The 19635-nt window shown below is 39.5% G+C and overlaps 1 protein-coding gene across 1 annotated transcript in view; it reads right to left on the bottom strand.

Annotated features, from left to right (window-relative positions):
- The window catches only part of zgc:172136 (uncharacterized protein LOC566376 homolog), a 33141-nt gene that overhangs the window by 5820 nt on the left and 7686 nt on the right, over window positions 1-19635 (bottom strand). Inside the window, exons 2-12 of the mRNA XM_067421730.1 lie at window positions 15688-15977; window positions 15371-15461; window positions 12887-12966; window positions 12441-12517; window positions 11093-11276; window positions 10601-10756; window positions 9657-9722; window positions 8568-8636; window positions 8269-8443; window positions 6271-6540; window positions 5487-5618 (exon numbers count right to left, since the gene is read on the bottom strand). Of these exons, the coding sequence (XP_067277831.1) occupies window positions 5487-5618; window positions 6271-6540; window positions 8269-8443; window positions 8568-8636; window positions 9657-9722; window positions 10601-10756; window positions 11093-11276; window positions 12441-12517; window positions 12887-12966; window positions 15371-15461; window positions 15688-15765 (1378 nt within the window). The 5' untranslated portion in view covers window positions 15766-15977. The remainder of the gene's footprint in view (window positions 1-5486; window positions 5619-6270; window positions 6541-8268; window positions 8444-8567; window positions 8637-9656; window positions 9723-10600; window positions 10757-11092; window positions 11277-12440; window positions 12518-12886; window positions 12967-15370; window positions 15462-15687; window positions 15978-19635) is intronic.

The raw sequence follows: 19635 nt of genomic DNA, 5'->3' as shown, positions 1-19635 counted from the left end.
TAAGACCGTCAGGTTAGCCATATTTTTCCCGATGGCTTGTGCAGTGGCTTTAGTGGCGCGAAGGGCCAAGTCCGTCGCGCTGCGGAGGTCCTTCAAAACCTCGGAGTCGGGGACAGACTCATCCAAGGAGCGGAGAAGTCTGGCCTGGAACACCTGAAGGACAGCCATGGTGTGAAGGGCCGCGGAAGCCTGGCCAGCGGAGGCATATGCCCGGCCAGCGAGAGCAGAAGTGGTGCGGCAGGGCTTGGACGGGTGCTGAGCCCTGGACTGCCATCCTCTGGAGGAGGAGGGCGGGCAGAGGTGCGCGGCGACAGCCTCCTCGAGGGGAGGAAGAGACTCATAGCCTTTTTCCTTAGCGCCGTCGACAACGGAGAGCGCTGGGGAAAAGGCGGATCTGGCGCGAGCAGAGTAGGGCGACTTCCACGACTTCGTAAGCTCGTCGTGTACCTCAGGGAAGAAAGGCGCGGGCTTCTGAGGAGAAGAGAGGCGGCGGCTTTCCAGGAACCACTCGTCCAATCTGCTGCGCGTTGGCTCATCGGGCTGGGACCACTCGAGCCCGAGGTCTTCCACGGCCCTGGAGAGCACGCGGATGAGTTCCGCGTCGACGTTAGATTTGGCGCTCGTGGCGGTCTGCGTCGAAGCGGGGGGCTCCGAGACAGAAGCTGACCACTCGCTACCAGAAGCGGCTGTGGAGAGGCTGTCCTCATCATCCTCTGGCGACGGGCCACCGAAGGAAACCGAACAGGCCGCTGCATGAGAGGGACGCTGTTCCTCCTGGGTGAAGGTGACCGGCGATGGCGAGGCACGCGGGGAGTCATCCGGCGTGCAGTCGCCAGACCGTTCCGGCAGTCTCTGGTCGCGGCGTTTCTTGCGGCGCGGCCCAGCGGCAGGAGGAGGGACCTGGTCGAAGGTGGCGAGGCGAGCCCGAAGGGTCTGCAGCGCCATCTCATCGCACTCGGGGCAGCCGCCCTGAGAGAGTGCGAGCTGCGCGTGGTCCCGTCCAAGGCATGCCACACAGATGACGTGACGGTCGCCGCCAAGGAGAGGAGCTCTGCAAGAGCCGCAGGAAATGCGAGGCATTTGAAACAACGCCCCGCGCTCTTTTAGGAGAAGAGAGTTTAAAAGGATACGATCGCCGGATGGCGTAGCTGGAACGGCAGAGAAGGCGGAGAGGGAGTCCGTCGTCCTCAGCTGCAGGTTCCGCTGGTGCCTTTTCGACGGCGGTTGCTTCTTCCGGAGGTCAGCGAAGGTATCGCTGAAGGAGATAAAATCTGACACCTATGGCGAAGTTAGGGCTTTATATAGCCTCCTGTATGCAAATATAAGCACCTTTTTTCGGCGGGCTCCTGGAACGCCCCCCATTGGCTCGTTCCTCTCAGCCGCCTCACCATAGGTTCATGCAGTTGCCGTGGCCCGGCCAATCAGAGCGCTCCTCGCGCTGAGCTATGGCCGTTCAGCGGCACTGCGCTTTACATGGATACCTTTATTAAAGTTTTGCTTCATATTCTCGAGAAAAGGAGTTTTTCCCATACGTAATACGAGGAACCTCTCTCGAAAGGGAACAGCGCTGACATTTTTGATGCGGCAGACATACTGCATGTGACAAAATGATTGCGATTGAAAGTCATCACATGTAAACATCAGATCGGTTTAGATAACGTCTCATGTAAACAGTCCTTTCAATCGGTACACTTAAAAATGATTACATGTCCTTCACTGATTTGGAGGAGCAGTCGCGTGCAGTCCTACATCACCGGACTAATTTGCCTAATCTTCTCGGAACTTTATCGCGGTCGAAACGCAGACAGTTGCAGGTCTGGGGGGGAGAAAAGTTCCTGTAAAAAAGTTCCTGGTACAAATTGTTCCGGGTAATTTTGGTGGAAATGGGGCTCTAGTAGCCAACTTCGTTCATCATTACTACAAACAGTAACTGTGTTGGGCTGAAACTAGCAAAAAGCATGCGCCGGGTGTATGATAGGGCTCTATGGGTTAATGCACAGTTCCAATATTTTGACACATTAATTTTTGGTCCCATCTGTTTACATGCAGTTAGATTATTATTATTATTATTATTATTATACTTTTTTAAGAGCAAGGATGCATTAATTTTAATACAAATTCTCAAAAAAACTCAGTGTCCTGACAAAATGGATCAAACTTTCCACAAAAATATTAAGCAGCACAACTGATTTCAACATGATAATAATAAGCCATGCTTCTTGAGCACCAAGCAGAAACCATGCTCCCCAAACTGATTTTATCCACCATGTTACCGGTGGATCACTAAAGTATTGTTTCGTCCATCTTTTGAAGCAGCTGGCTTTCAATTCAACCCATGAATAAATGAAGAATACTGCTGGACTACAAGGAAGAGTTATTGTAATAAGCAGTTAGACATACAGATGCCAAAGCTCTCAATAAACTAAATAAACACTACATTAACTGCATAACATATTTGATATAATAAAATGATACTATAATTATATTATTAAAGGGTTAGTTCACCCAAAAAATGAAATTTATGTCATTTATGACTCACACTAATGTCGTTCCACACCCCTAAGACCTCCGTTCATCATAAGGAAGAGAATACAATGCTGAATAAAGTCATAGTTTTTGTTATTTTTGTACCAAAATGTATCGTCGACACTTCAAAAGAGTCTAACTAACGGATGTCTCATATGGACTACTTTGATGATGTTTTCATTACCTTCTGGACGTGGACAGCAAGTGGGCATACACTTACATTCAAAGGACAGAAAGTCCTCGGACTAAATGTAAAATATCTTAAACTGTGCTCCGAGGATGAACAGAGATCTTACGGGTGTGGAACGACATTGGGGTGAGTCATTAATGAAAGAACTTTTATTTTTGGGTGAACTAACCCTTTAATTCTATTAATCTTGCACTGACACTCACTTGCCATAGTGGTTTGCATGCATTCCCTTCATGATTTATACCTTTCCGATTAAATAACTTCACCTGAGCACCTGAGTGCTGCACACGTCAACCACTGATATTTGATGTAACTGTTGGAATAATATGTACTTTGTCATTTGCGGTGCGGGTGTGGGTCGGGAATCAATAGACACAGGTGGACTGCAGGTCCAGTACCCAAGAATATTTAGACTCAGTTTGATACCCACTGATAGGCAGCTGCTACAGTCCGGAGCTTATTTGTGTTCACGTTCTGTAAAAAAAACAGGTCTGAAAGCCGTCAAAGTTTTCTAATTACAACATGATTTGTGGCGTTGAGCTCAGTGCTGAGCACAGTGTTTGCGTGCTGCAACTGAAGTGATTGACAGCTTCTGTCATTAAGGGAGTGCACTTTGCTTGCTTTCTCTTTAGGCAATTTGAATACCAGTTTTATTTTTCATGCTGCTAAGAGGACCAACGGCCATGTATACACTGTAGAGTTTCAGGAGAGAATGGGGGGTGAATTTATATACAGAGTGAATTATCTAAGATATCCTGAATATTATATGACAGTTCTTTTAATTTAATGGAGACCTCTAAGCATCTGTATAGACTATGGTGTGATTTATGCACATTTGTTCAAAATAGCCCATATGGGCAGATTGTTTACATGATGTAGGCAACATTTTTGTATTGTTTAGATGACGAATGCACATTCTCATATTTATTTCTTTTACTTATTACCATGTTGGGCTGCAATTATTTTTCTTAAATGGATCAACTCAGAATGCCTAATGTCGGTTTGATTGCTTGTGTTACATGAGAAAATAAATGTCTACCTGATGTAGATTTAATGTAGGTGTGGTTCGGGTCGTGGTCTTTATGTCAAAAGGGTTGGGTCGGGTGTAGTATTAAATTAGTGCAGGGTTCAAAAAGTTAGGAGCACCACAACTAAAATTGTAATATATTATATTATATAATAATAAATAATAATAGATTTTATGTATAATGCACTTTTCATTCAGAAGAATCTGATATAATGATATTATAATTGATATAATGTTTAAATGTGTGTGTGTTTGTGTAGGCATGTTTTTGTGAAATATGATATTACAAGGAGAGGGTGATATATAAGGACATTGGCCATGTCCACACTTTTCAAAATGCTTATAAATCATACAGGATGAGGTTTTTTTTAGAAAGTAAAATGCAGAATGTTTCCTGTGATGGTTAGGTTTAGGGGCAGGGGCAGTGTAAGGGGATGGAAAATACGGTTTGTACAGTATAAAAACCATTACGCCTATGGAAAGTCCCCATATGTCACAAAAAGAAATGTGTGTGTGTGTGTGTGTGTGTGTGTGTGTGTGTGTGTGTGTGTGTGTGTGTGTGTGTGTGTGTGTGTGTGTGTGTGTGTGTGTGTGTGTGTGTGTGTGTGTGTGTGTGTGTGTGTGTGTGTGTGTGTGTGTGAGACACTATAGGATTGCTGCCAAACAAATTAAATAATTTACACTGAAAAATTAAAATTTTATCGAATAAAGTTATGATATTTATTTATGTTTTAAATATATTTTAAATATACAAATAAGAAATGTTTGAAAGAATGATACTTTTAAGCATGAAACTAAACTGCCAGTAGGTGGTGGCAGGTGACCGTCTTGATGAGTGAGTCATTGAATCGTTCATTCAAATGATTTGTTCAAACGGCGGGTTAACACGGCGTTATGGTTCTGCAGTGATATTTGTTTGGAACTATTTTTGCTGTTGAAACGAACAAAAAATTGAGTGACTTGATTTTAACTGTTTATTGATGAAATCAATGTCACTTTTTCAATCTCTGTGTGTGCTGCCGCGCTGATTTGTTTTGAGTTCTCCTTATGAGGCTGCGTGAGCTTCAACAGTGCAACCTTGCCAGTAAAATAAAGTAAGTACATCATTATCCACCATCAATCGCCATTTAGTTGTTGTTGTTTTGTTATTGACGTTTTAAACTAGCTCTCTCACTTGGCCCTTCAATAAAATATTTCTCTTTTTCAGCTCTTTACATTTTGAGCTCTAGTTAGCTCCCTGTCACATGACAATTGAACGCTGTGAAAGGGAGTGATTGACCGCTAATATTAACCATGCTTTAAAGTTAAGAGCCCAAAGATGAAGTTTAATTTGTTATGTGATAGAACAAGCTCACAGCGGGCACATACTGGGCAGTAATTAGCCAACATTTTGTGGAGAAAGCAAAACAAGTCGCACCTCAACAATTATTTGGACTCGCACAAATGCTCCCAAATATTTCTTGAGATTGCACAGACAAAATTTCTGGCACATATGCAACCAAAATGGTTGCAATTTCGTGCCTTGTAGGGCTACTGTCGGATAATGGGTCGGGTGTTCTGTTATTAGTGCAGGTTTACTAAACAGGACCCATGCCGGAACCTGCCTGAGCAAAACGGTGAAAAAAATCGGAGTGGATCGGAATTAGATAGAAGATCAGAAGATGATCAGAAGTTAGATAGGATGCATTGGAATTTGAACCACATATGAAATTGACCAAGATCTGTGTTCTTTTGAGTTTTCACCTTTACACTCATTGTCTGATTGGATGGCGGGACAGTCGACAGACACGCCCTCCAGTAGCTCAGCCAGTCGCAGGATATCCACAGGGTCGTCCACAGAAACCTCCCCGGGCTCCTTCACCATCTCCTGCAAATCTACATTCAGATTTCATCACAAACTGTCCATCTAGGTTTAACTGTGCTTAACCTAAAAGATTTTAGTCTCACTGTCATTGCGAACGTGACGTTTTAAGAGAACGAAAACAATGACTTGCATGCCAAGCTGGTTGAGCAAATAGACTAAATAACTTCACGACAACTTCAACAAACATGTCTTTCCAGCATTACATATGCAAAGAATCCTAGCAATGCCCATCTGTCAGCAGACCATGTCAAATTGATGAGAGTTGCGTTACTTGCAAATTGATGCTTTACGCTGTTGCAAAACAACCACAAATTATGGATGTGCCTAAAGCCTTAAACCAAAAGTGTAAAATGTGTGGTCAGTACCGCCACTCCCTATGCACAGAGTTTGTATGATCGCGAATTGGAAATTTAAAGTAAAATGTGAGCACTGATTTAAAAGCAATTTTTTCACCATGTCCCTTTTGAGGCTCTATAGAATGCGTCATTTCCTTTCTGAACATAGATTTTAGCTTCAGAGCAGACACATCCCTACCACAAAGTATTTAAAATGTGTGAAAAAAATATAAAATGTGACAAGTTTAGATAAATGTTGATTATAAATATACTTTTATATCCTATATTTTTCATTACTGATTATCACTATAAGTTGTTTGACCCTCACCTTCCTTCTGCCACTCGTATTCATCAGTCCGAGCTTTGCAGCTCGAGTCGATCCCAGAGGTGTGTGAGGAGCCGTGACTGACGGCAGAGATGAAGGACTTCTCCTTGTCCTCCATGGAAACCATCTCTACGGAGACGCTGCGTTGCCTGGTGTCCGCCTCAATGCCAGAGCTGCTGGTGGAGTGTCGAGACAGACGGGGACTGCCCTCGCTGCAGGGGTGATCCAGGTCTAGCTCGTCACTGATGTACGATTCACGATACCTCTTCTTCTCTGCACCCGAAGAGGGAGAAAAAAAAGTGTTTTGTCAAAAACAGTCTAACGTGGTAAAACGGGTCTTATTTCAACAGAATTAAAGGGAAATACTATTACAAATACCCTATATTTAAACCATATTTTTTCAATTCAATTCATGGTAATCTGTACAACGCTTTTCACAATACAAATTGCTTTAAAGCAGATGCTTAAAGGGTTAGTTTGCCCAAAAATGAAATCGATGTCATTAATGACTCACCCTAATGTCGTTCCACACCCGTAAGACCTCCGGTCATCATCGGAACACAGTTTAGGATATTTTATATTTAATCCGAAAGCATATCCAAGTCTATACACACTATACTGTCCATGTCCAGAAAGGGAATAAAAACATCATCAAAGTAGTCCATATGAGACATCAGTTAATTAGTTAGTTAGTTAGAATCTCTTGAAGCATCAAAAATACATTTTGTTCCAAAAATAACAAAAACTACGACTTTATTCAGCATTGTCTTCTCTTACTTGTTTGTGTTCAATCCTCAAAAAAAGATTCAAACAGTTGTGAATCAGCGTATAGATTCATGATTCGGATCGTGTGCTAAACTGCTGAAATCACGTGACATTGGCAATCCGAATCATTGATCGATTCACTGATTCATAACCGTTTGAATCTTTATTTGAGGATTGAACACAAACAAGGAAGAGAAGACAATGCTGAATAAAGTTGTAGATTTTGCTATTTTTGGACCTAAATGTATTTTCAAAGCTTTAAGAGATTCTAATTAACTAACTGATGTCACAGATGGACTACTTTGATGATGTTTTTATTCCCTTTCTGGACATTGACAGTATAGTGTGCATACACTTGGATACTCTCTCGGACTAAATAAAATATCTTAAACTGTTAAAGGGTGAGTCTTTAATGACATCGATTTCATTTTTGGGTGAACTAACCCTTTAATACAAATATTACAATAAAGAAGCCAGAAGTGACTGTCAAGGAAAAGTAATATTAAAGAATAAACTATATTTTGTGTTAAAGAAAACTATTTTCCACGTACATTACGATTTTTTTGTATTATGACATTAGCCAAATTTCCTCCAATACGTATTACTATAATAGAAAAATCTTCTCATTACAGTAATGTGAAAAAGAAAATAAAGACATTATTTATAAGTAAATAATATAAAACAAAATAAAGATATGCAATTGTGAATTACTTATATGTTATGGTAGTATATTTACTGCATTGCAACAAAAATAAATACACAAAATTAATGTCAATGCTTACACGCATACACACACAACATAAACGTCCAGACTCTAGATGTATTACAGTAATATCAGTTGGGGAAATGTGCTTAATCATCATACAAAATACTCAATGCAGAAACTCCTTTATGAGCCTAAAAATGCTTCATATTCTATATACAAAACAGAATTTTATTTTTTCCCCTTTTGATTTCGGTATTAAGATATTAGTGTAGATATCTGCTGCTTTAAATCCTCAAGTGCTTTAAAGCAGGATGGAATCTGAATCTGATTCTGATTTTATCGTTCATCAGCTGGAAAAACAATTGTACTGAAAGCGATTCCAGCAATATCATTTCTCAGTGCCATTATTGTTATAGTTGTGGTGTAGACTCTGCTATTCTTTTATATTAAGAAAATGTTTTAGAGCTATAATTTTCATCCTTGGTGTGAAGGAGCCTTAATCGTGAGAAGAATATTGTGTGGACACACACCCTCCGTCTCCTCCAGCTGGCGCAGGTGTTTGAGCGCAGGTTGCAAGCTGAGATACAATCGATGACAGGAACTCAGATGCAGCAGCAGATGTCGAGAACGAAAAGCCGAACCTGTGTAATACACCAGCTTCCTCGCTGAGGGCAAACCATCTGGCTGGATCTCAAACTTCTTCCCCTGTGCGGAGAGCAAAAGAGAGAACTCTGTATATGCAAAGCAATGTCAGAGCAGATGTTCAAGCACCACAATCCATAATAAATAACGACATAATAATGAAACAAGCAATAACATTGAATGTTACCAGAAAGGTGAGTCGTCCCACGTGAAACCAGGGGAAGTCATACAGCAGATCGCGCACATTGTTCACCTCCTGCAAAATAAAACAAGGCCATCCGTGAAATAATCTACTTAAAGTCTGAAGTAAGTAAAATAGCTCAGATTCTGGTTTCACTAAATGGTTTTATTTATGACATTTGAGTACTTTAATACAAATTGTTTTGGAATTTAATAATTTGTTATTCTATTACAAATCATTTTCAGACCATTACAACAAAAAACATTTGGTCCCAGTAGTAGTTTTTTAAAAGTAGCTTTTTGAAAATGGAACTTTCTGACCAACAATATGATTTCCCTTGCTGCAAATAGACATTATTTACATTCACCTCATTGTATAAGCATAATGTGTTATATCATATGTAACATTTGCTTATTTGGCAGTGTGAGAAAGAAGTAAAATATAAATCCCATTGTTTATTTTGTTTAGTTTTTTTATCAAAGCAGAAGGGGAGCCCATTTAAGGGTTGGGGTTAGGGCCTCAACACACTGGGTCTTTGATCTCTTAGACACAGGGCCCTTAGTTTAATCCAGCCCCAGACGCTTTAGCAGGCAGATCAGAGGATTCAGGGGAAAGGCATGCACTCTAAATCCCTGTTTATGGACTGAACCGTCCAATATATGCATTCCAGTCAGGCCTATCTGGAGAGCTCTATCATTGTGATTGGCACCGGCTCAGAGAGAAAACACAGGGCCGCAATGAATCACAGAATGATGCACAAAGCATTAACACAACATTCACATGTGTTTTGCAGCAAAACGCATGCATAATTTCATGTGAAGTGCAACAAACACTAGTGCGATGACGGTGCGTCCAATTTTTTTGCACTGCTGCCATTTATATGCAGGTTGTTCCCCTGTATTTTGTGGCAAGACTAATTCCTTGTCAAATCAGAATTACATCTTATTTCTATTGTTAAAACATCTCATTTGTGGTCAAGAAAGCTATGGCCATATATGAAAGATGCTGAGGACCACTAAATGACCTCTAACGATAAAATCATGTGAATGCTGCATAACGAACACATAAACGCCTCATTCATTTACAGAAGCACACCTGATACACTTGCATTCCTCGAAGAGTCAGTCCAAGGAGTGCTGAACCTTTCTCTTCTTTCTTGTCCTTTAGGAAAGAGACATAGGCTTATTAACACACATTAAAACACTGTCTAATAAGGGACTATATAAAATATTGCACACATCATAACATTTTTTGTATAATATTTGTAATTGATTGTAATCACTTTTAAAAATTATTAATGACAAATATTATATACAATTATTAAAATCAATGTAACTATATATTTGAATATAAAATACATTATTTGTTGTATACTACTCTGTTCAAAAGTTTGGGGTCAGTGTGCTTTTTTACTGAAAAAACAGTGAAATATATTGTGAAATATTTCTACAAATTAAAATAAATATTTTCAAATTTTTTTAAGTAATTTATTCCTATGGTAACAAAACTGAATTTTCAGCAACATTTTCTAAACCTTCAGAAATCATTCTAAAATGCTGTTTGCTCGAGAAACATTTCTTCTTCTTTTTTTATCAATGTTGAAAATAGTTCTGCTTAATACTTAGGTGGAGCCATGATAAAAGTAGTAATTTCTTCTTCTTTTCTTTTTTTTTAAAGAGAAAAAATATAGTGTATAGTGTATTTTTATATTTGTGTGCACCTTTGATTGCAAATAAAAAATTGGAATTGCAAAACCGATTATTGTTGTCAAAATGTTCAAACACTCCTCTTGGTTTTACATCACTTTGACAAACAGGCACAAATCTCCCCCAAACTCAGAAATCTTGCTGAGATAATGTTGTGATATCAGTCAAACAAGCACACTGAGATTCTTTTGGATTGCAGTAGTAGTGCAGAAATGACTTCATTTTAACCTCCGCTTTGATGAAGATTTTTTTTTTAATCCTCCCCTACATACCACAGCTGAGAAGGTCTTGACCTACAGCAAGACATTCTGATAACCATGCATGACCTCTGACCTTCTGTAGGCGATAAAAGGTGACTGGGACATCCTCCAGACGGCAGGATTCTCTGATGAAGAGCAGGATAGCGTCACGAGAGGACATCCCCCACAGCTCTTTATGAACCTTGGGCCCGTGACGCAGCAGGTAGTCAATGCCACGCTTCGCAATTATCTATAAGAGAGCGGACACGGGTCATGCGTGATTATGAAACAAGCGTGGGCTCTGCCCATGCTTTATTAGTTTTACAAAAACTTTCATTAAACCCCTGCTGTTAGAAATAAACTACATGCATTTGCTGGTTTGATGCTTGTCCTAAAATGCTTGTCAAACAGCATGTTCTTCCAGGTGAGATTCTTGCTAGTTAAGAAGTTCTTTAATTAAGAAGTCCGGTGGGACATCAGCATAGCAGAATCCAAAATACATCATATGCTTACTACACCTAAAAACAAAGTAAGCACCCCCTGCTTGAATGCAAATGTATGTGATTGTACTCTAATGAAGATTTACCCATGGTGGAAAGTATTCTTTGGGCTGGAAATACATAGCGTGTCCGTGACTGAGGTGGTCAGAGTGATCGGCCTGTAGGGCGTATCCTGCCAGCTGGAAATACACTTCCTCCTGCTGTCTGCATTCTGAACGGAGGACACGTTCCCGTAGATCATAGTAGTAGAGTTTTCTCGCTTTACGCTCACTGAGGACATAGAAAAAACACAAACATCAGATATCATTTTGTTTTAGCAATAATTATTTTTGTTATAGCCGATAACTGATATTATGGCGAATGAATCAATATGCTTTTACATGTTTAAAAAACCTATATAAGACACATCAAATGCTCTAAGTAAAATCAAGCATCTAATTTTTTATATACAGTACAAAAGATGGTTAGAATTTTTTTAAACATGGCAGACAAAGGGTTCACTTTGTTTGATTAATTAATAATATAACATTTCCACTGATGGTCGGTAATCAATACAATAGTCAATATTATTCAAAAATACCACACTGATACTGCTAAAGCACTAATTCACATTACCACTCAAAAGGTTGAAAGAAATTAATACTTTTATTCAATAAGGATGCATGAAATTGATCAAAAGTGACAGTAAAGACATTTATAATGTTACAAACGATTTCTATTTTAAATAAATGCTGATGAACTTTCTATTCATCAAAGAATCTTGAAAAAAAAAATATATACTATTAAGAAATGTTTTTTTGGCACCAAATCATCATATTAGAATGATTTCTGAAGGATCATGTGACACTGAAGACTGGAGGAATGATGCTGAAAATTCAGCTTTGCATCACATTATTAAAATATATTTTAAAATATATTCAAATAAAAAAGATATTTGTCATTTTTAATTTTGTAATAATATTTCACAATATTCATTTGTTTTAATGAATTTTGATTCAATAAATGCTGCCTTGGTGAGCATAACAGACATTTCAAACACATTTAAAAAATCTTACTGTCCATAAACTTCAACGGTAGTGCCATCATTGACTAATTTTGAATCTTCAATATTAGCATGTGAGACTAAATATGACATGAAAATTAATTTAAAGAGGAATTTAGTCAAATACTATCCTCACTCTCTTCAAAAATCCTCCACATTTAAGTTCAATTTTCATTATGAGCTGTTTTCAATTACACCACCCAAATGGGGGGGGGGGGGGGTGTGCCCTCCCTAATAAAAAAAAGCTTTAAAAGACAGACCGCATAAAAACTAAGATCACAAACCCTCTTAAACGGGCCTCACCCCCTGGAGGATTAAAACTAATGAAGGAAAGAGGCCCAGGAGAGGGTTCCTCCCTTCAAAAGTCCAGGAATATTTAGCTTGTGTCTTACCAGATGAGTCTGCCATTTTCCACATAGTACTGGACCTTCAGACAGAGCAGGGGAGGGATTGACCTCCTCTGTGACCCCTGCAGAGAGAAAGAACAGGCTTGACTAGGTTACTGTGGCAACCCCCTCATTATGAAGTCACTCCCACATCCCGAACGGCCTACTAGTGTTTATCTTTACTGTAAGTGCCCTGATGACCACATGGAACAAATGATACAGTAATACTGTGATGGAAGCAGATGGTAGCGTCACAACACTTTGATATACTTATATGATTATCACATTAATGAACCAAGGTATTTACAGGAATACCATGCTACAACCATGAGGGTATCGCCATTGGACCTGATACATATAGTGATTTAAAGTGAATAGACATGCAATGAAATAAAAGAGTGAATTCCAGAGTAAAGGAAGTCCGTTTAGGAGCAGGGCCATGATATGCTCACCTTCCCTGAGTCTTGTTTCCACTCCTTGGGGAAGTACTTGGCAAGTTTCTCTTCCAAGTCCAGAAAGATGTGCTCATTGTCTAAAACAGCCCCGATAAGACACACAGGAAACAAGCGTAAATGCTCTCGCCGTGGAAACAATGGCATCATGAATTCATGCATGAAATCTGCCCAACAATGACCTCAATTAGGGAGACGACTGGAATGAAAAGACCCGTTCAGCCATTGGTGAACGCAGGGCCCGGTATGCAACAGCCCTAATCGCAGACAAAACTTACCACAGTAAAAACTAGTCTCATGCCAAAACAATCACGATTGCAAAAGAATTCCAGAGCTTTGAGTAAATCGTGTAAACACTTCTAAAAGAGAGCTTGTGCAAGAGTGGAATTAAGATGGTTCAAAAAAATGTCACAATTGAAAAATGAAAGGAGATTGAAAGACCAACAAAATGGGTTTTTTTCCCCCCAAAGTGTTAAGAAACAACATTTCTAGCACATCCTTTTTATTCAAGTAGTCCATGTGATGTATTCGATTTGCCAATATGACCTCATTAGTATTTGCAGGTATTACATTCAATTTCAATTTGTTAACATTATAAAAATAATACATATAACTGTATGTAAAGAACATATAGTGATCAGGCACAACATTATGACCACCTTCCTAATATTGTGTTAGTGCCCCTTTTGCTGCCAAAACAGCCCTGACCCATTGAGGCATGGACTCCGCTAGACCCCTGAAGGTGTGCTGTGGTATCTGGCACCAAGGTGTTAGCAGCAGATCCTTTAAGTCTTGTGAGTTGGGGCCTCCATGGATCGGACATGTCTGCTCATCCCACAGATGCTCGATTGGATTGGGGAATTTAGAGCTCAAAATCTCAAAATCCCATTTTTGTTTCCAGCCGAATATTGCCAAAAGCATCACACTACCTCCGCTGGCTTGCCTTCTTCCCATAGTGCATCCTGGTGTTATGTGTTCCTCAAGTAAGCGACGCACACGCACCCGGCCATCAACATGATGTAAAAGAAAACGTGATTCATCAGACAGAGCCACCTTCTTCTATTGCTCCGTGGTCCAGCTCTGATGCTCACGTGCTTTCTGCGGTGGACAGGAGTCAGCATGGGCATCCTGACTGGTCTGCAGCTATGCAGCTCCATACGCAACAAACTGCGATGCACTGTGTATTCTGACACCTTTCTACGAGAACCAGCATTCACTTCTTGAGCAATTTGAGCTACAGTAGCTCCTCTGTTTGATCAGACCACACGGGCCAGCCTTCGCTCCCTGCGTGCATCAATGAGCCTCATGAGGCCGCTCATGACCCTGTCACCGGTTCACCACTGTTCCTTCCCTGGACCACTTCTGATAGATACTGACCACTGCAGACTGGGAACACCCCACAAGAGCTGCAGTTTTGGAGATGCTCTGACCCAGTCCTCTAGCCATCACAATTTGGTCCTTGTCAAACTCGGTCAAATCCTTACACTTGCCTTTTTTCCCAGCTTCTGACACATTGAGTTTAAAGACAAAATGTTTGATTGCTGCCTAATATATCCCACCCGCTAACAGGTGCCCTGATAAAGAGAAAATTATTCACTTCACCTTTCAGTGGTCATAAAGTTATGTCTGATTGGTGTATATTATTATTATTATTATTTAATATATTTATAAAATAAGTAATTATTTTAGTAATAATATGTGTAGCATAAATTAACACATATATGAATATCCTATTATTGCTCTCATATTGTTATGAGAATTTAAAGTATTAGAGTTAAGTTTGACTTTTAAACGCTGTTTCAGTGTTTATTCAAACATGCAAAAATGTATGTGCAAACTTAAGACAAGAGATACGAATGAGCGCATTCCATTGAGTTTATCCATCCTTTATCACTGCTAACTTCACTAACTCCCTTGCCACATGACTCAAACTCTTTCTGACTCATTGTCTCTCTAGCTGAGGTTCATCACAAGAAGGTTGTGACCCTGCTAAATGCTCAGCCAGTTTCTATTGCTCTCTCCCGCTGCCTCTCTGCCCTGAAGTGATGAATCATGGTGAATTCCAGGCTTAACAAAGTTAATATAGCACGATTCCACGCCTCAGGGGTCACTGTCCCTCAAATACACAAAAACAAGGACACTCTTGACACTCCAAGAAAGAGAGCAGCAGAAAATATAAAAAGGTATTCAGTGATTAGATCTTAAAACCGAAAGTCTGAATAGAATTGCAAAACAACTGGAAAATATTACATGCAACATTAGTTTTAAACATATTTCCTTTATATTACCTTGGGAATAAAAGCAAGATTTTCATTCAGGTGCATTACATACATTGCTAGAATGAGCAACACCGAGAAGGCCTTGGGATGTAAACGTTTGCATTCGGTGAAAGACACATACATATCTACTTTGGTTAAAATTTCCATTTGCAGTACATACAAATATACACTACATGCACTTTTTCTAGAAAGTGTCAATCCTTACTTTTGACTAAAGTCAATCCAAAGTAGTGCAGCTCTTTAACCCCGAGAAGCTCGCAGACACGTTGAAACACTTCTTGACCTGTCGCTTTCAGCTTGGAAGAAAAGAAAAACTGATTTGACAATGAATCTGGTACAAAAACATTATTTTAAAATAGACTCAATAAATACATGTGCACATTTTATATATAAAGTACAGCATTGACTCTTTTCCAACAATCATTGTACATACAGCAGGTCCATGACAGATTTACATACAAACATGAGGAAGACATGACCCAAATCAAAATAAGAAATATTAAAATTAGCTTTTTTTTTTACCCCCACTGTGATGTCCAATGTCTCCTTGGTGGGAAGAAGGACACAGACTGTCCTCTCTTGTTTGGCAGGGAGAGACATGGCCTATGAAAGCTCATCCACATACACACATGTGTGCGCACACACATGCAAACAAGTACAATCACTCACTCACTCACTCACTCACTCACTCACTCACTCACTCACTCACTCACTCACTCACTCACTCACTCACTCACTCACTCACTCACACTGGTCTCTTTTTCTTCAAGAAGCTTTGCTCAGAGAGGTATTGGCTCCTTCATTTTGAATATCTGCAAAAGAACACAAACAAACCAGTCTTCAGACTTAGCTAGAGAATTACAATATGGTCGATATTGTAATTGGAGTTATGTGGTTTCTAGGGTATTACTAGGTGGTTGCAACAAGTTGCTATACTATTCTGATCTATAGATATGACTTGGATAGATATGGCAATTTAAGACCTTGTTCACACTAATTGTTTTTGTTTTTGTTTAAAAATTAATCTTTTTCTCACTGTTTTGGCCTCCCGTCCACACCAAATGCATTGGTGCATTTATGGACCTGGCTTTGTGCACTGGTGCGCAGTCATGTTGGAACAGGAAGGGGCCATCCCCAAACTGTTTCCACAAAGTTGGGAGCATTAAATTGTCCGAAATGTCTTGGTATACTGAAGTATTAAGTTTTCCTTTCAGTGGAACAAAGAGGCCAAGTCCAAGCCCTGAAAAACAAACCCACACCATAACCCCCCTCCACCAAACTTTACACTTGGCACAATGCAGTCAGGGAAGTACTGTTCTCATGAAAACCGCCAAAACATACATTGGATACAGCTGCTCGGCCATGAAAACCAATTCCATGAAGCTCTCTACACACGTTTTTTGAGCTAATCTGAAGGCCATTCGTTTTCGAGGTCTGTAGCTATTGACTTTGCAGAAAGTTGGTGACTGAGGAGTGTGTCAATACTTTTAGCAATATAGTGTATATTGTTGACTGAGCGCGACCAGGCGGCATCAGTCAATAGATAATTTGCTAAATAAAATGATTGTGCCCGAAGAATAGCATGATAAATGTATTATGTCTGTTCCGTTTGTACCATCTTAGTAAGCATGTATGAGGTTTTATGCACACTATGGTGAATTTGGCATTTTCCAACATTTCAGTGTGGATGTGAAACTTTTATAAATGTTTGAAAACGATAGTGTGGACGAAGATCTTTTTGAAACAAAAATGGCATTTTCAAATGTATCCGGATTAATGAACACATAGCCTAAAGGTGATGGGGCAACTTTTGAGCAATGTTGCTGAGCAATGTTGCGGTCAACGGGCAACCAGGTGAGACACAGGGCCCACAACCAATTTTAAATATCCAGATTTGTTGTCCATTCTGAACGGGAAAGTGCCCAACCAAAATCGCTCAGCAATATTGTCTGGCAACATTGTTAAAAAAGTTGCCTTATGTATCATCAACTTAAGTCCACAGGATTTTTATGCCTATTTTATTGTCTGCCATGGTGAAAATCACCCGATTGATTGCATTGAAATTAAAAGCAAACCTCTCATCAACAAACATGTCCGTTGCACTACTAACAAACAAAACTAACAATAGTATTCACTTTGTATAGTATTCACTTCACTTTGTCAACTGAAGAATGATTAGCTCTATGATGAAATGTCTGCTACACAAAGCACGCAAAAAAGGAAACACTTGGGTAAATAAAATGTCTAGACTGTCCAGAAATGTTGATGACGTCTGTGGTGGAATATGACGGTTTTGTCCTGCTCTTGTATTTCATGCAAACTTGACCCCCACTTCAGCCATGCAATAAAAGCTCATTACATTGCACAATCTGCCCAGTCAACTCAGATTATGTAAACATGCAATTATGTAACAAGTAAATTAACGCTAAACTTGTAAACAAAGAGTCTCGCAGGTCCTGTAGTGAATAGTACTGGGTGATGTTATCATGTTTGTGGACCTTCACTTTTCCTGCTATGGTGAGTTTCACAGTGTAGATAAGCTCACCTGTGAAAACATTACAGGCCACCGCTGCATTCCTCGCATTATTTGGCAAATTCCACCTGCTCCGAGTTTTCACTGAACTGAAAAAACTCAACATTGTGCTCCCGATGCAAAACTAACCCTACAAAAACATTTGTGACCCTGGACCACAAAACCAGTCATAATAAGTCGCAAGGATATATTTGTGCTAACAATAAATTGTATGGGTCAAAATTATTAAAAAAAATTATGCCATAAATCATTAGGATATTATGTAAAGATCATGTTCCATGAAGATATGTTGTAACTTTCCTAGCATAAATATAAAAAAAATAATAAAAAAAAACGTTTTATTAGTAGTAATATACTAGCCTAGTAATATACATTACTAAGGACAACTTTAAAGGCAATTTTCACCCTCAGATTCCATATTTTTCAAATAGTTGTATCGCGGCCAAATATTGTCCTATCCTAACAAACCATACATCAATGGAAAGCTTATTATTTTTTTAAATGAACTCGTATGACTGGTTTTGTGGTCCAGGGTCACATTTTTACAATTTGCTCCCATTCTACAATGTTATATGGTGACCCCCAAAAATGCATGTATACGTTAATGTAGTAGATGACATATCTAACCAAGTGCAATCTGCATTATTTTTGTCAGAAGCCAATATTTTTGATTACTTTTAACCAACTGTTTAACTTCAAATACTATAAATACTAAATATAGTATTTGTATACACTATGTATCCCAATTGTATACATAAATCTCTTTATATTGATTAGGCATTATGCTGTTTCTCTCTCACACTGGGTTTACAGGGGCATAACAGTCAAACCTGTGAATCAAGACACGTAAACTAGGCTAATGTTAAACGCTACAGCCTCAGGGGAAATCAAATCCTAGTTTTTGACTTCTTTAGTTTGATACATGGAGTATCATTTTATATATGGCATGCAAAAAAACAAACAAACAAAAAACAAGTTTTAGTGTTCCTGAAAGTAAAAGTTGAAGGCTTGTTAAAGAGATAATTCTCCCAAAAATATTGTTATTTACTCGCCCTAATTTGTTCCAAACCTGTTTGACTTTTTTTCTGCAGAACACTAAAGGAATGTTAGGCAGAGTGACAGTTATTGTGTCTTTTTCTCTCCACACAATGACAGTGAATGATGACCGAGGCTGTTGTTCTGCCTTAAATTTCCTTTTGTGTTCCACAGAAGAAAGACAGTTATCACTTTTGACTTACTAACAAACAGCAAAAGAAAAAAACAAACATTAAATGAACACACCACACATGATGTACTTTATCTAAGAATAGATCGGTATCGCCCAATAATCACGTTCTATGACTCAATCAGTAGTCCTAAAATGTGGCCAATCTCATGAACCGTTCGCAATTTGATGACATAAAACAGGGCGTAATGGTAAGAGTCGGACTTGTAATCTGAAGGTTGTGGATTTGATTCTCAATACCGGCAGGAAACGTGGCCGAACCCCCAATCGCTCCCCGGGCGCAGCAGTGAAGGTCTGGCCATTGCTCCAGGTATGTGTCCACGGTCTGCAGTGTGTTCACTACTCACTGCTCCTAATGTGTGTGCACTTGGATGGGTTAAATGTAGAGGACAAGTTCAGAGTATGGGTTACCACACTTTGCCTTCACATCACTTTGCTTCTTAAAATGGTAAAAAGTTCTCGCCATCGTCCTGGCACACATTTAAACAGTACAGATGAGGCATTTATGCTACGGTCTGCTTTGTAACTTTGTGAACATTAGGTTGGGTATGGTGGGTAGGGACGGTGCAAGACCAATCGGACACTGTTTTACAACTGAAGCATGCCTGGTTTGGACTGATCGCTCGCTCAGGTTGACAGGTCTTGATTTACTGGGCAGCATAGAATCGGAGTGCACGGCTAAAACAGCACTGGAATTAAAAAAAATGCTACC

This window comes from Pseudorasbora parva, chromosome 17 (genome assembly GCF_024679245.1).
Source record: "Pseudorasbora parva isolate DD20220531a chromosome 17, ASM2467924v1, whole genome shotgun sequence".
NCBI classification, from domain to species: domain Eukaryota; kingdom Metazoa; phylum Chordata; class Actinopteri; order Cypriniformes; family Gobionidae; genus Pseudorasbora; species Pseudorasbora parva.
This window is presented reverse-complemented; position numbering and strand designations above follow the sequence as displayed.